The 17,083-nt window shown below is 52.2% G+C and overlaps 1 protein-coding gene across 6 annotated transcripts in view; it reads right to left on the bottom strand.

The window, feature by feature from the left end:
• The window catches only part of LOC119966976 (dynein heavy chain 8, axonemal-like), a 1,648,910-nt gene that overhangs the window by 815,500 nt on the left and 816,327 nt on the right, over positions 1–17,083 (bottom strand). For all 6 annotated transcript variants that reach the window (XM_038798944.1, XM_038798946.1, XM_038798947.1 and 3 more), the window contains one exon: positions 10,679–10,792. In XM_038798944.1, coding sequence (XP_038654872.1) covers positions 10,679–10,792 — 114 coding nt within the window. The remainder of the gene's footprint in view (positions 1–10,678; positions 10,793–17,083) is intronic.

Genomic DNA, 17,083 nt, shown 5'->3' with positions numbered 1-17,083 from the left:
CCCACCCCAACGCCAGCAACACCACCCCCCCGCCCCCCCAACCCCCCTCAACGCCCCCCAAACCCCCCAAACGCCGCACCCCCAACAAACCCCCAAACCCCCCCCCAAACGCCGCAACCCCGCTCCAACGCCGCAACCCCCCTCCAACGCCGCAACCCCCCCAAATGCCGCAACCCCCCCAAACGCCGCAACCCCCCCAAACGCCACAAACCCCCCCAAACGCCGCAACCCCCCCAAACGCCCAACCCCCCCAAAGCCGCAACCCCCCAAACGCCGCACCCCCCCCAAACGCCGCAACCCCCCCAACGCCGCAACCCCCCCCCCCCAACGCCGCAACCCCCCCCAACGCCGCAACCCCCCCAACGCCGTAAGCCCCCCCAAACGCCGCAACCCCCCACCAAATGCCGCAACCCCCCCAAACGCCGCAACCCCCCCAAACGCCGCAACCCCCCCAACGCCGCAACCCCCCCAACGCCGCAACCCCCCCCCAACGCCGCAACCCCCCCCAACGCCGCAACCCCCCCCCCCAACGCCGCAACCCCCCCCCCACGCCGCAACCCCCCCCCCCCACGCCGCAACCCCCCCCCCCCCACGCCGCAACCCCCCCCCCCCCTCCCGCCCCACTCGCCCTCGGACACTGAACGGCATCAACCATCATCAATGGTTGACGCCGTTTTAAAGCTACTCTGTTTGTCGCCGACGTGACCCGTGGCCACATCGGCGGGACTTCGGCCCATTCGGGCCGGAGATTTGGGAAAAGAAAAATATAATGACATCCCGCCGGCGCCAGCTGTTTTCAGAGGCTGCCGGCGGGATTTGCACAACGCTGGTTTTTCGCCGGTTGGAGAATAAAAAACCCGGCGGGAGCGGGATTAACGCCGCTGCCGGCCGATTCTCCAACCGTGCGTGGTGTCGGAGAATTTCGCCCCTGATCTGGCCTACATGTGACTCCAGGCCCACAGCAATTTGGTTGAGTCTTAACTGCTCCCTCTTTGCCAGGGGCATGGACACCGCTCCCCCCCCCCCCCCGGTCATACCCCTCCTGCAACCCCTTCCGTGATACATTCCTGCAACACTACAAGGTGTGGACCCTGAGTTGGTAATAACACCGGGCCTGGTCCATGGAATGGAGGATGAAGACAACCCACTCTGCGATGAGCTCTGGTACTCTGCATTGTTTGCCAATGTCTGACTCCTGCCTACGGTAGCACTTTTCACTGTCCCCCTCGGTGATCCCTGCAAGCCTGCTGGCCATTCCATCTCACAGTCCCATCGGATTCCTGGGGTGACAGTTGTGTGGATGATTGATTGGGGGTGGGGGGGATTGAGGGGGGTGTCCAGCCCATTCACAACATCTGCCCATTGCTCCCTCCCACCGTATACTCCATGGGCCAGTCATCCACAGTGCAACTGGTATCTGGACCCTTGTGTTTTGTCAGGGATGTGTGTTTAAATCTTTTTTAGGTGTGTATGGTTTGAAAGTTTTGAACATTAATCCACCAGGGACTGGAGGGGGTGGTGGTGGTTGGGAGGGGGGGGGGGGGGGGGGGGGTTGGAGTCTGAGGTGCTGCGGTGTTCCAGCAGCTCAACTGCCGGAGTCACCAGCACGGGCAATATCACCTCCTCCACCCTTGGGGTGCCCAATAGCCCCCGTATGCTCCATGGAACAGTCATCTGCAGTACAACTGGTATCTGGACCCGTGTGTTTTGTCAGGGAGGTGTGTTTAAATCTTTATTAAGTGTGTATGATTTCAAAGTTTTGAACATTAATCCTCAAGGAACAGCAATAATTGAGGTTGGCTCATCAGCAATGATAGTGCAGCGACACCTGGGTCTCCTCAGTATTAGTGTCCGAACTCCAGACATGCAGTTTAGGTTGAGTTCCCTCGGCTGGTCCAGATCTAATTCACAGCAGTAATTGCATCATTATGTGGCATTGAAAGTGTCAAGTCTTGTCTCACATATGGGGAGAAGGCAGGACAATGGGGATGAGAAAAATATCAGCCATGATTGAATGGTGGAGCAGACTCAATGGGCCGAGTGGCCTAATTCTGCACCTATGTCTTATAGTCTTATGGTCGAACTCTTGCAAGCTCCTGTCTAATTACATCAAAATTCACCTTGCCCTATAGAACTTGCACCTGTAGACCAGTTTTGTCCCTTTCCAAAACTATTTTATAATTAATAGAACTATGGTCACCTGTCCCAAAGTGGCCCCCCACCATCACCTCAGTCACTTGCACTGCCCTATTTCCCAAGAGTAGGTCAGGATATTTCCCTTTCCGAGTAGAACCCTCCACATACTTCCTAAGGAAATTTTCCTGAACACACTTAAAAAATTCCAGCCCATCTAAACCTTTAACACTATGGCAGTCCCAGTCTATGTTAAGAAAATTAAAATCCCCTACTATGACAACCCTGAAACTCCTGTAAGTCTCTCCAATCTCCCTGCATATTTGTTCTTCTAATTCCTGTTGACTATTTGGTGGCCTATTGTACAACCTCAATAAGGTCACCATTCCCTTCTCATTTTTTTAGTTCCACCCACCAAGCCTCGCTGGATAATCCCTTGGTTATTTCATCTCTGGATACTGCCGTAATGCTCCCTTAATCAAAAATGCAACTCCCCCTCCTCTCTTCCCTCCACCTCTGTCCCAGTTGGAACATTAAGCTGCGGGGCAGCATGGTAGCACAAGTGGATAGCACAGTGGCTTCACAGTGCCAGGGTCCCAGTTTAAATTCCCTGCTGGTTCACTGTCTGTGTGGAGTCTGCACGTTCTCCCCATGTGTGCATAGGTTTTCTCCGGGTGCTCCGGTTTCCTCCCACAGTCCAAAGACGTGCAGGTTAGGTGGCTTGGCCATGATAAATTGCTCTTAGTGACCATAAAAAAGGTTAGGAGGGGTTATTGGGTTACGGGGATAGGGTGGAAGTGAGGACTTAAATGGGTCGGTGCAGACTCGATGGGCCGAATGGCCTCTTTCTGCACTGTATATTCTATGTTCTAGTCCTGTCCCTCGCTTCAGTTATGCCTATAATCCCAGTCCTACGTACCTACCATGCGCTGAGTTCATCAACCTTACCGGTCAACCTTCCTGCATTGAAATAGATGCAATTTAATCCAACAGGTTTCCCCCGCTCCCTGTCATGCTCCTGCCTATCATATCTATTCAGCTTGCAGTTGCTGAGTACTGCATCTCCTTTCAGCCCCTCATTTGCTTTCCTGCTGCTGAGAATCCCCCCCCCCCCCCCCCCCCCCCCCCCCCCCCCCCCCCCCGGCCAATCTAGTTTAAACCCTCCCTTGTAGCATTAGCAAATCTGCCCCCTAGGACATTGAACCCCCTCCAGTTCAGATGCAACACATCCCTCTTAAAGAGGTCACCTCTGCCCCAGGAAAGATCCCAGTGATCTAAGAATCTGAATCACTGCCCCCTGCACCAATTCTTTAGCCACGCATTCAGTGCCATATTCTCCTCTTCTTACCCTCAGTAGCACGTGATACTGGAAGTAATCCCAAGATTACCACCCTCGAGGTCCTGCTTCTTTACCTTTTTCCTCACTCTCTATAATCACTCTTCAGGTCCTCATCCCTATTTCTATTTATGTAATATGTGCCAACATGCACAGCGACTTCTGGCTGCTCCCCCTCCCCCTTGAGAATGTTCTGCACCGCTCAGAGATATCCTTGACTCTGACACCCGGGAGGCAACACACCATCCTGGACTCCTGTTTTCAGCCACAGAATCTCCTGTCTGTCTCCCTAACGATCAAGTCTCCTATCACTACGGTCCTGTTTACCATGACCCTTTCCGGCTGTGCCCCAGAGCCAGTCGTAGTGCCACAGTATTTGTATCGTAGTGGCACCCGTCATCACCTTGATGCACTTATGTGCGCAGGCTTGCAAGATGCCACAAAGGTCACCTGTGGAGCCTTGATGGAGCCAGTCAAGTGAAAGTTGAGGGTGGATCTGACTTTAAATGCCACAAGAGGAGGATGGTTTTCAATCCCCATGGGATGAAATCCTGAATAAGGGTGAGTAAGTGAGCCACCAATTCACTTGACAGGCAAAGTCTTTTCCGACACTGGTTCTCACTCATCTGCATGGAAGGTCAGGCACTGTCTGGAACCTCCAAGCGATCTTTCTCTGGGGTACCTCCTGTGACTGTGGAGCAGCCCCTGCTGGTCCTACCTGCTCAGGGTGCTCCTCGTTTCCCTGGAGAGCCAGACACTGTCATAATATCCACCAGTATATCATGGTGCAGACACACACACTGATGGACATACACTAGGACCAATCAACATGCACAAACACCGCAGCCAATCACCAGTTGGAACACTCACTATAAAGACAGAGGGCGTCACTCTTCCCGCTCATTCGGGATGCAGCACAAGAGCTTATCAGTTACAGCACAGACTCTCACCACGTGCTGAGTGATTCGACTGGTTAGGACAGGCACAGGTCTCTAGTTAATCTAGCATCGTGTAACCCACAGTAATAGTATGTTTATAATTTATAATAGCAGTTTATAATTTAATAAAATAGTGTTGAACTATTTTAAGTGTTGGTGGCTTGTATGTGTTTCAAGGATCCAGAGCGCCCAACACATCATGGTACCAGTAGTTGAGGGATGTTAGAACTTCTGAGACCTACCTGTCAGTGATCAGCCTTCCACCAGTCTACAGCCATCCTGCAACATGTACAGCGTCCGCCCGCCGCCGCCGCTCCACATTACCGGCAACCTGGGTTCCAACTGGAAGATCTTCAAACAGTGCTTCGAGCTATACCTTGAGGCCATGGACCTGGAAGCTGCCTCAGACGCACGGAAGATTGCTCTCTTCCTCTCCACAGCCGCCATCCACATCTTTAATTCTCTCACCTTCGACGATGGGGAAGATAAATCTAAGTTCAAGACGGTCCTCCTAAAGTTTGACAGCCACTTCAACGTCGAGGCGAACGAAAGCTTCGGGCGCTATATTTTTCAGCAGCGCTGACAGGGTAAGGACGAACCTTTCCAGTCCTTTATCACCCACATCCGTATCCTTGCGCAGTCCTGCAACTACGGGTCCACCTCCGACTCCATGATACGCGACCAGATCGTTTTCGGTGTTCAGTCGGACCCCCTTCGCCAGCAACTTCTTACGGTCAAGTAGCTCACCCTGTCGACTGCCATTAAGACCTGCGTGCTCCACGAGCACGCCACCACTCGGTATTCCCACATCCAGGCGGCTGAAATGGCGCGGCAAGCTCCCCACGAGGCAGAACGGGTCCAAGTCATCAAATCGCTCCAGGGCCTCAGCCTGGATGAAGGTGGCCATTTTGCGTGCTTTTCGCGGGCTCCCGCGCTTGGACGCACCGAACGAGGGGACGGCGACGCCGATGAACGTAATGCACAGGAACGCACCACGCAGCATCGCACTGCGCATACGTGGTGGCGCAACGAACACACTGACAGAACGGCGTGCGGCAACTGTGGCTCCGCCCACTCAAAGCGGCAGTGTCCCGCCAAGTCCCGACGATGTTTGCAGCGTGGCAAGCCTGGCCACTATGCTGCTTCATGCAAATCAACTCAGCCTGCTAGTTTTCGTCGATCCAGCCAGCCTCGCAAGGATGTCTGGGCCATTCAGGCCACAGTCAACGAGCCTGTCCCAGACCTGTCCCCCGACAGCGATGACCTGCAGGCCCCTTTTCAAGTCGGCATCATAACAAAGCACAGGATGTCTCCAAAGCACAGCACCAAGCCCATTCCGATACACAGCATCGATCCAGATGATGAGTGGTGTGCCACCCTTACGGTCAACCGGTCCCAAATACGGTTCCGCCTGGACACCGGTGCCTCCCCCAATCTCATTGCACGGTCTGACCTTCAAAGTCTTTGTGTCAAGCCAGCCATCCTGCCATCTGCATGCCAACTGCTTGATTACAACGGAAATGCCATTGCTGCCAGCGGCTCATGCCAACTGGAGGTGACGCATCGTGCTCAGACAGTCGTCTTGTCGTTTGAAATTGTTGCTTCGTCGAAAACCTCCTTGCTTGGTGCGCAGGCATGTAAGCTGCTGAACTTGGTGCAGAGGATTCACTCTCCCTCTCCCATCGATGTGTCTGCCTATCCTGACACCGACTTCAGGGCGCAACTCGACTGCATCATCCAGCAGTACCACAACGTCTTCGAGGGCATGGGCACGCTCCCGTATACATACAAGATTCTACTCAAGACGAACGCCACGCCTGTGGTACACTCACCTCGCAGAGTCCCAGCGCCCCTTAAGGACCGCCTTAAGCAACAGCTCCAAGACCTCCAGGACCAAGGAGTGATCTCCAGGGTCACGGAACCAACCGACTGGGTGAGTTCCATGGTCTGTGTGAAGAAGCCGTCCGGTGAATTAAGAATTTGCATAGATCCTAAGGATCTTAATCGAAATATCATGAGGAAGCACTACCCAATTCCCAAACGTGAAGAACTCACATGTAAATGGCTCACGCCAAGCTCTTCACAAAGCTCGACACCTCAAAAGGCTTCTGGCAAATCCAGCTAGATGAAACTAGCAGAAAGCTATGCACATTCAATACTCCCTTTCGAAGATATTGCGACAACAGAATGCCATTTGGGATCATCTCGGCGTCCGAGGTGTTTCACAGCATCATGGAACAAATGATGGAGGGAATCGAAGGTGTTCGCGTCTACGTCGATGACATAATAATCTGGTCCACCACCCCGCAGGAGCACATCATAGAACCATAGAACAGTACAGCACAGAACAGGCCCTTCGGCCCTCAATGTTGTGCCGAGCCATGATCACCCTACTCAAACCCACGCATCCACCCTATACCCGTAACCCAACAACCCCCCCCCTTAACCTTACTTTTTTTTTTAGGACACTACGGGCAATTTAGCATGGCCAATCCACCTAAACCGCACATCTTTGGACTGTGGGAGGAAACCGGAGCACCCGGAGGAAACCCACGCACACAGGGGGAGGTCGTGCAGACTCCACACAGACAGTGACCCAGCCGGGAATCGAACCTGGGACCCTGGAGCTGTGAAGCATGTATGCTAACCACCATGCTACCCTGCTGCCCCAATCGATCAGTCGCCTCAAGCGTGTTTTCAAGCGCATACACGAGCATGGCCTCCGCCTCAATAGAGCTAAATGCTCTTTCAGTCTGTCAGATATCAAATTCCTAGGGGACCACATATCCCATTTGGGTGTGCGGCCGGATGAGGACAAAGTTGCTGCAATCACTGCCATGAAAACGCCCGACGACAAGAAAGTGGTCCTCCGGTTTTTAGGAATGGTAAACTTTTTAGGGAAATTCATCCCTAACCTCGCCTCGCATACCACGGCTCTCAGGAACCTGGTCAGGAAGACGACGGACTTCCAGTGGCTCCCTGCCCACGAGCTCGAATGGAGGGAACTGAAGGCCAAATTATCCACGGCCCCAGTTCTGGTCTTCTTTGATCCGGCAAAAGAGACAAAAATCTCTACGGAACCAGTCAGTCTGGCATTGGAGCCATGCTTCTGCTGCGTGATGAGCATTGTCATGGGCCCCCATTGCGTATATGTGTCACGTGCAATGACCCCCACGGAGCAGCGCTAGGCGCAGATAGAAAAGGAGTGCCTCGGCCTTCTGACCAGTGTTGTGAAGTTTCACGGCTATGTTTATGGGCTTCCCCAATTCACTGTCGAGACCGACCATCGCACGCTCGTCAATATAATACAGAAGGACTTGAACGACATGACGCCTCGCCTCCAGCGCATCCTGCTCAAGCTCCGGCGGTATGATTTCCAACTCATGTATACCCCAGGCAAGGACCTCATCGCTGCGGACGCCCTCTCCAGGTCAGTCACCACTCCATGTGACACTGAGGGGTTTGTTTGCCAGGTCGACGCCCAGGTTGAGTTTGCAGCCTCCCATTTACCTGCATCGGGTGCACGCCTGATACAAAGTGGCTGGTTTAGCTCACTGGGCTAAATCGCTGGCTTTTAAAGCAGACCAAGCAGGCCAGCAGCACGGTTCGATTCCCGTACCAGCGTCCCCGGACAGGCGCCAGAATGTGGCGACTAGGGGCTTTTCACAGTAACTTCATTGAAGCCTACTCGTGACAATAAGCGATTTTAATTTCATTTTCATTTCATTTTTTTTCAATTTGCCGCGAGGCAGCGGATGACCCCCTGCTACAGCGTGTCATGCGCCACATGACGGTCGGGTGGCTCAAGGGCCAATGCCTGCAGTTTTATAACGTTCCAGATGATCTGGCAGTCGTTGATGGGGTTCTCCTGAAGCTAGACCACATTGTGATCCCGCACAGCATGCGCCAGCTGGTCCTGGAACAGTTACACGAGGGCCATCTGGGCGTTGCAAAATGTCGCCGAAGGGCCCGGGAAGCTGTGTATTGGCCTGGTATCAATGACGACATTGCCAACGCAGTACTCAACTGCCCCACCTGCCAGCGTTTTCAGCCGGCCCAACCACGGGAGACTCTAATGCCCCATGAGTCGGTCACGTCGCCTTGGACCAAGGTGGGCATCGACCTGTTCCACGCATTGGGTAGGGACTATGTCCTGATTGTAGATTACTTTTCAAACTACCCGGAGGTAATCAGATTGCACGACCTCACTTCGTCCGCTGTCATTCGGGCGTGCAAAGAGACATTTGCTCGGCACGGCATCCCACTCACGGTGATGTTGGACAATGGCCCCTGCTTCACCAGCCAGGAATGGGCCAGTTTCGCCCGGCGGTACAATTTCGCCCACGTTACATCCAGTCCCCTGTACCCTCAGTCCAATGGCAAAGCAGAAAAGGGGATTCACATAGTCAAGACGCTCCTCTACAAGGCTGCCGATGCCGGATCTGACTTCTATATAGCCCTGTTGGCCTATCGCTCCAACCCGCTCTCCACTGGTTGTGAGGGCGACGGTGCCGTCTATCCATGTACCCAATCTCGACCATGTTCCAGTTTTTCTTCGCAAGATGCAGACGTCTTGGGCGCAGCAAAAGGCGAATCATGATTCACGTGCTGCTGATCTCCCTGCTATCGCGCCGAACGACAATGTTCGCGTCCGTCTCCCGGATGGTGGCTGGTCTGCAACTGCTGTTGTCCTTAGGCAGATGGCCCCCCGCTCCTTCCTGGTTTCGGCTACCAGATGGATGCATTCTGCGCCGCAATCGGCGTGCCCTTCACTTTGTTCCACGATCGCCACGGGATCGTCCGGATCGCTCCCCTGCTGACCCTGCCATGGACTGTGTAGAGCTTCCGATCCCTCTGCCTCCTCCTGACTGTGTTGCAGCCCACTCAGCTCCTGACCTGGCGGCTCCCAACCCACCCTTGAGGCGGTCAACCAGAATTTGTCGCCCACCTCAGAGACTGCCTTGTTTACTCGTTTTCTCTTGGTTTGTATATAGCACTGTTCTCATTCAATGTGTTGCATACTACTTTTCTGCACCAGGCACCTTCCCTTGTACATAGTTCTGTAAATACGTCTTTGCACCACACATGTAGTTAGGAACATTCTTCACGCACTCACACTATTTATTGTCACATAGACACATTTGTTTAAAAGGAGGGATGTCAAAATATACACCAGGATATCATGGTGCAGACACACACACTGATGGACATACACTAGGACCAATCAACATGCACAAAAACCGCAGCCAATTACCAGTTAGAACACACTCACTATAAAGACAGAGGGCATCACTCTTCCCACTCATTCGGGATGCAGCACAAGAGCTTATCAGTTACAGCACAGACTCTCACCACGTGCTGAGTGATTCGACTGGTTAGGACAGGCACAGATCTCTAGTTAATCTAGCATTGTGTAACCCACAGTAATAGTATGTTTAGCAGTTTAAAATTTAATAAAATAGTGTTGAACTATTTTAGGTGTTGGTGGCCTGTATGTGTTTCAAGGATCCAGAGCGCCCAACACATCAGACACCTCTTTGACACCTTCTCTCCTCTCTATTCTCTATGAGGATGATAGCCAGTTCCACAGTCTCCACATCTCCCTCGTGCAATCACTTCAAAATTAAAGGGAGAGAGTTGACAATTAGCTTTTGCCTCGACGGGTCCACCGGTAGCAGCGTTTGGCCGGCCAGAGATTCATGTGCTGGCCATCACATTGATGAACGGCCCTTCATCGGCTCACTTAATGGACAAAATCTCATATTACCGTTGGCCCACGCAACTTGACTGAGTGGTCATGGCTTTGGCTTCTCAACTTCTACCTGAGCTCTCATCTCAGATGCAAACATTGTCGCAAACTTCACTCTGGATCTTGCACACAACCCTGTCAATGGGGTGGGGTGGGGGGGGGGGGGTCACCTGTAAAAACGCTTCTCAGTGCAAATTTGATGGCTCGCCTCAGCCAATGTGCCCAAGCTCACTGTCGAAGAGGATGTATGTTGTTGCCTACTTGGTCAGTGATGCACACCAATGGTTAACTGCTAAGTTGAAATCAGTGGCGCTCAAGTACAGCAGTGTTGATTTAGTGGGCATAATTCAGTGAGCTGTCAGACTACAGGCATCTCATCTGTAATGGCTTTATTCACTGAGCAAGTACCTTGAATATCAAATGTTGTTTACTTTAAATAAAACATAATCGATCCATACTGGATCTTACTAACAACATTCAGCAGATTTAATACAGCCAGAAATATTTAAATAAAACATTTACCTTTTCATATTGTCGACCATATTTGAGCACTTCCTTCTGGAAAACGTCCACTGACTCCAGCAAGTTAGCCTTAAATTTGGGTTGGACTTGCACCAATTCATCCTGCACATTTCTCTGTTAAGACAAGCAATTATGCCAAAGAGTTAAACATAGGTTTATGGAAAGGCAGTGGCATAGTCACTAGACCAGAAACCCAGGGTAATGCTCTGGGAATCCACGTTCAAATCCTACCATGGCGGACGGTGAAATTTCATTTAAATAAAAATCGGCACTTAAAAGTCTAACGATAACCATGAAACCATTGTCGATTGTCATAAAAATCCATTTGGTTCACTGATAATCCTTCAGGGAAGGAAATGTGTCGTCCTTACCTGGTCTGGCCTACATGTGGCTGACTCTTAAATGCCCCCCTCAAGGGCAATTAGGGATGGGCAATAAATACTGGCACAGCCAGCAATGCCCACGTCCCATGAACGAATGAAAAAAAATAGGCTAATAACTTGATCTAGCCAATTAAGTATAAACAATCAATTTCAAAGACTGAAGAAACAAAATGCTACTTTCCATGATAAAAGTTAATACATCACCTGATGAAGTCAGTGACATTGGGCAAAGTCTACTGCTCTGAAGTCCAAGTACAGTGGTTAGTAAAGAAGTGGGAGTGATTCCTATGGGGTCAGAGGTGAGTGAACACACACAATCATGATCATGCCCTTTTCAGCTGATTACATATGCATTCATGTGAATCTTGGGACAGGCAAAAATTCGCAATCTCTGCTGTTATCTCTTGGTGACAAAGATCTGGGTACCAGAGGTTAAGGACGCCCAGATGTTCAGTCACTCACTGCAGGCAAGGATCATCAGTTTGGCTGTCATTCAAGATTCTTCAAGACCAGCTGACACAGGGATGTTAATGTTAATGTGTAGCTCTATGCTTCAACCAGATCTCCCAGAAGAATTTAGGAAAGGCAGGGTGTGCTGCTTTCTCGGGATAGTAGCAGGAAGCCCTCCCTTCTGCCCACAGTGGCCTGGCCAAAAGACACGTTCTTTCTGAAGGACAGTGGAGGTGGAATCCCAGACATCAGGGGTGGGTTTCTCCGTCCCGGGACGTCCAGATAGCATTCCTCAATGGGATGGAGAGTTGGGCCTCGGGGTAAAATCAGGATCGACGCCGGGTGCTGACCCAATTCGATGCTCTGACCCACCCACTGGCAGCAGGAATGACATCCATGCCGCATGCCTGTGGGAGCATGCAAATAAATGCAAATGTCCCATTTATATCTATTTAACAGGCCCAGCACCCTTTGATCTGGCCTTCAGGGATTCCCCGGTCCTTGCGGTCAGGAATCACGCGGGCGCGGATCACTTGTGGTCTCTGAAGTGTTGGATAGTGTAGACTTGCGAGGTGAACATATACCACCAACACTGAGGAAGGTTCAACTCTATTTTATTAACTAACTATTAACTAATCGACAGACGAAAACTGCTAGTTAAACTAGAGACCTAAGCCTGTCCGAACCAGTTGAATCTCTCAGCACGTGGTGTGAGTCTGTGCTAGACTTGATGAGTTCTTGTTCTACTGAGAGGCAGCACCCAGAATGAGCGGGAACCATGGTGCCCTCTGCGTTTATAGTGTGTGTATTCTAACTAGTGATTGGCTGCGGTGTTTGTGCATGTTGATTGGCCCCAGTGTATGTCCATCAGTATGTGTCTGCACCATGATATACTGGTGTATATTATGACATTCCCCCCCTTTACAAAAAATGTTGATGTGAATATGTGATAAAAATAAATAGTGTGGGTGTGTAAAGAATGTGCCCAACTAAGTGTGAGGTGCGAAGACTTATGTACAAATCTATATACAGGAAACAAGGCTATGTACAAAGGAAGGTGCCTGGTGCAGATGATTAATATGCAGGAACTTGAACAAAAAATAATGCTATTTACAAACCACTGAAGAACAAATTTAACAAGGAAGGAAAAAATGGCTCAGAAAGTCCACTTATTTGCAGAGTTCATAAGTTTCAGTCTTTGAGGTGGGCGGCGAACTCTGGTTGACCGCCTCAAGGGTGGGTCAATAGCTGGCGCGTCAGGAGCTGGGTGGGCTGCAGCACAGTCAGGGCTAGGCAGAGTGACCGGAAGCTCTGCACAGTCCATGGCAGGGTCAGCAGCAGAGCTAGTTGGAGGATCCCGTGACGACTCTGGAACAAGGCGAAGGGCACGCCGATTGCGGCGCCGAATGTATCCATCCGGTAACCGGACGAGGACGGAGCGTGGGGCCACCTAAGAACAACAGCAGGCGCAGACCAGCCACCATCCGGAAGATGGATGCGAACCATGTCGTGTGGCTGGATGTCGGGGAGATCAGCAGCATGTGAGTCGTGTGTAGCTTTCTGTTTCATCTGAGACATCTGCATCCGGTTGAGCATGGGGACATGATTGAGGTTGGGGGTGAGAATCGATGGCACCGTCGTCCTGACGGTGCGGTTCATCAGTAACTGTGCAGGCGACAGCCCAGTGGAGAGCGGGGCGGAGCAATAGGCTAACAGAGCAAGATGGAAGTCAGAGCCGGCATCAGCAGCCTTGCAGAGCAGCCTCTTGACTAGATGAATCCCCTTTTCTGCCTTGCCATTGGACTGAGGGTACAGGGGACTGGACGTGATGTGTGCGAAGTTGTAGTGTTGGGCGAAGCTGGCCATTCCTGGCTTGTGAAACAGGGGCATTGTCTGACATTACCTTGAGCGGAATGCCATGCCGGGCGAACGTCTCTTTGCACGTCCGAATAACAGCTGAAGATGTGAGATTGTGCAATCTGATGACCTCCGGGTAGTTGGAGAAGTAGTCAATGATAAGGACGTAGTCCCTGCCCAATGCATGGAACAGGTCGATGCCCACCTTGGTCCAGGGCGATGTGACTAACTCATGGGGCCTCAGGGTCTCCCTTGGTTGGGCGGGTTAAAAACGCTGGCAGGTGGGGCAGTTGAGTACCGCATTGGCGATGTCATCGTTAATGCTCGGCCAGTAGGCAGCTTCCCTGGCCCTGCGGCGACATTTTTCCACTTCTAGATGGCCTTCATGCAGTTGCTTCAAGACCAGCTGGCGCATGCTGTGCGGGATCACGATGCAATCCAACTTCAGGAGCACCCCGTCAACAACCGCCAGGTCATCACGGACATTGTAAAATTGTGGGCATTGGCCCTTGAGCCACCCGTCTGACATTAAGTGCATCACACGCTGCAGAAGGGGATCAGCCGCTGTCTCGCGGCGAATTTGTACCAGGCGTGCATCCGATGCTGGCAAGTGGGAGGCTGCGAGTTGAACTTGAGCATCAATTTGGCAGATGAACCCTTCGTGATCGCACGGAGTGGTGACCGACCTGGAGAGGGCATTGGCAACGACAAGGTCTTTGCCAGGGGTATAAACAAGTTGGAAGTCATACCTCCGTAGCTTGAGTAGGATGCGTTGGAGGCGAGGCATCATGTCCTTCAAGTCCTTTTTTATAATGTTGACAAGTGGACGATGGTCGGTTTCAACAGTGAACTGCAGAAGTCCATATATGTAGTCGTGGAACTTCACGACTCCGGTCAGAAGGCCGAGACACTCTTTTTCAATTTGCGCGTGGCGCTGTTCTGTGGGGGTCATTTCCCGTGACGCATATGCAACGGGGTCCCATGACGAGACCTCGTCTCGTTGCAGGAGCACGGCTCCAATCCCAGACTGACTGGCATCAGTGGAGGCTTTGGTCTCTTTGTTCGGGTCGAAAAAGCCAACACTGGGGCCGTGGATAGCTTGGCCTTCAGTTCCCTCCACTCGAGCACGTGGGCGGGGAGCCACTGGAAGTCCGAAGTTTTGCGAACCAGGTCTCTGAGGGCTGTGGTGTGTGAGGCGAGATTCGGGATGAACTTCCTGAGGAAATTCACCATGCCCAGGAACAGGAGGACCGCTTTCTTGTCCTCGGGCGTTTTCATGGACGTGATTGCTGCAATCTTGTCCTCATCCGGACGCACCCATAGGTGGGAGATGTGATCCCCCAGGAACTTAATGTTCGACTGGCCGAAGGAGCATTTGGCCCTATTGAGTCGGAGACCATGATCGTGAATGCGCCTGAAGACGCGCTTGAGGCGGGTGATGTGTTCCTGCGGGGTGGTTGACCAGATTATAATGTCATCGACATATACCCGGATGCCGTCGATTCCCTCCATCATCTGCTCCATTATTCGATGGAAAACTTCGGACGCGGAGATGATGCCGAATGGCATTCGGTTGTAGCAGTATCTGCCAAAGGGTGTGTTGAATGTACACAGCTTTCTGCTCGATTCATCCAGCTGGATTTGCCAGAAACTCATTGAGGCGTCGGTTTTGTGAAGAGTTTGGCATGGGCCATTTCAGATGTGAGTTCCTCCCGTTTCGGAATCGGGTAGTGCTCCCGCATGATGTTCTGATTAAAATTTTTAGGATCTATGCAGATCCTCAGCTCGCCGGACGGTTTCTTAACGCAGACCATGGAGCTTACCCGGTCGGTCGGTTCCGTGACTCTGGAAATAACCCCTTGGTCCTGGAAGTCTTGGAGCTGTTGCTTGAGGTGGTCCTTAAGGGGCGCTGGGACTCTGCGAGGTGCGTGTACCACAGGCGTGGCGTTGGGCTTGAGTAGAATCTTGTATGTATACGGGAGTGTGCCCATGCCCTCGAAGACATCGTGGTATTGCTGGATGATGGAGTCGGGTTGTGCCCTAAAGTCTGTGTCAGAAGATGCAAACATGTCGCTGGTAGAGAGAGAGTATAGCCTCTGCACTAAATGGAGCAGCTTGCATGCCTGCGCACCAAGCAAGGAGGCTTTTGAGGCGACAACGATTTCAAACGGGGGAACAACTGTGTGAGCGCGATGTGTCACCTCAAGTTGGCAGGATTCGCTGGCAGCGATGGCATTGCCATTGTAGTCAAGCAGTTGAAACGCAGATGGCAGGATGGCAGGCTGGGCACAGAGTTTGCGAAGATCAGACAACGCAATGAGATTGGCGGAGGCGCCAGTGCCCAGGCGGAACCTGACAGGGGGCCGGTTGACCGTAAGGGTGGCACACCACTCATCATCCGGGTCGATGCTGTGAATGAGGACGGGTTTGGTGCCACGCTTGGAAGACATCCTGTTCGTGGTTATGATGCCAACTTGGAATGGGGCCTAGGGGTCATCGCAGGCAAAGTCGGAAGCGAGATCCGGAGCAGGTTCGTTGATGGCAGGCTGAATGGCCCTGACGTCTCTGCGGGGCTGGGTGGACCTCCTAAAAACAGCAGGCAGGGAGGACCTGCACAGAGTAGCATAGTGGCTGAGTTTGCCACACTGCAGGCAGCATCGGGACTTCGCGGGACATTGCCTCTTTAAGTGGGCGGAGCCAGTTGCCGCACGCCGGTGCGTCGGCAGGTTTGTTGCGCCACCGCGCATGCGCGGGGCAATCCAGCGAGCTGCGTGCCTGCACAAAACAGTCCGCAATATCACCACGTTCGTTGCGTGTCAGTGCGGGAGTCCGCGAAAACTGCGCAAAATGGCCACCATCGTCCAGATCCAGACTCTGGAAAGATTTTATTATTTGGACCCGTTCTGCTTCGTAGGGAGCTTTCCGCGCCGTTTCAGCGATCTAGATGCGGGAGTAGCGCGTGGAGGCGTGTTCATGGAGCACACAGGTCTCAATGGCCGTGGGCAGGGTGAGCTGCTTCACTTTTAGTAGCTGCTGGGGCAGGGGCTCAGATTGGACACCAAAAATTATCTGGTCACGGATCATGGAGTCAGAGGTGGACCCTTAGTTGCAGGACTGCGCAAGGACGCAGAGGTGGGTGATAAAGGACTGGAAAGGTTCGTCCTTACCCTGAATTCGCTGTTGAAACATGTATCTCTCGAAGCTCTCGTTTACCTTGACTTCGCACAGGCTGTCGAACTTTAAGAGGACTGTTTTGAACTTCGCTTTGTCCTCCCCCTCAGCGAAGGTGAGCGAGTTGAAGATGTGGAGAGCATGGTCCCCGGCTGTGGAGAGGAAGAGAGCAATCTTCCGTGCATCCGAGGTACAGCTGGAAGCGCTGTTTAAAAATTTTCCAATTTGAGCCCTAGTTCCCGGCAATGTGGAGGGGCGATGGCGGGCGAACGGAGTCCATTCTATAGTATGGCGTGAGACTGGTGGAAGGTTGATCACTGGTAGGTAGGTCTCAGAAGTACTAACATCCCTCAACTACTGGTACCATGAAGTGTTGGATAGTGTAGACTTGCGAGGTGAACATATACCACCAACACTGAGGAAGGTTCAACTCTATTTTATTAACTAACAATTAACTAATCGACATACGTGAACTGTGGTTTTAAATGATGCTAGTTTAAACTAGAGAGCTAAGCCTGTCCGAACCAGTTGAATCTCTCAGCAC

Source organism: Scyliorhinus canicula, chromosome 6, assembly GCF_902713615.1.
Source record: "Scyliorhinus canicula chromosome 6, sScyCan1.1, whole genome shotgun sequence".
In the NCBI taxonomy this organism is placed as follows: domain Eukaryota; kingdom Metazoa; phylum Chordata; class Chondrichthyes; order Carcharhiniformes; family Scyliorhinidae; genus Scyliorhinus; species Scyliorhinus canicula.
This window is presented reverse-complemented; position numbering and strand designations above follow the sequence as displayed.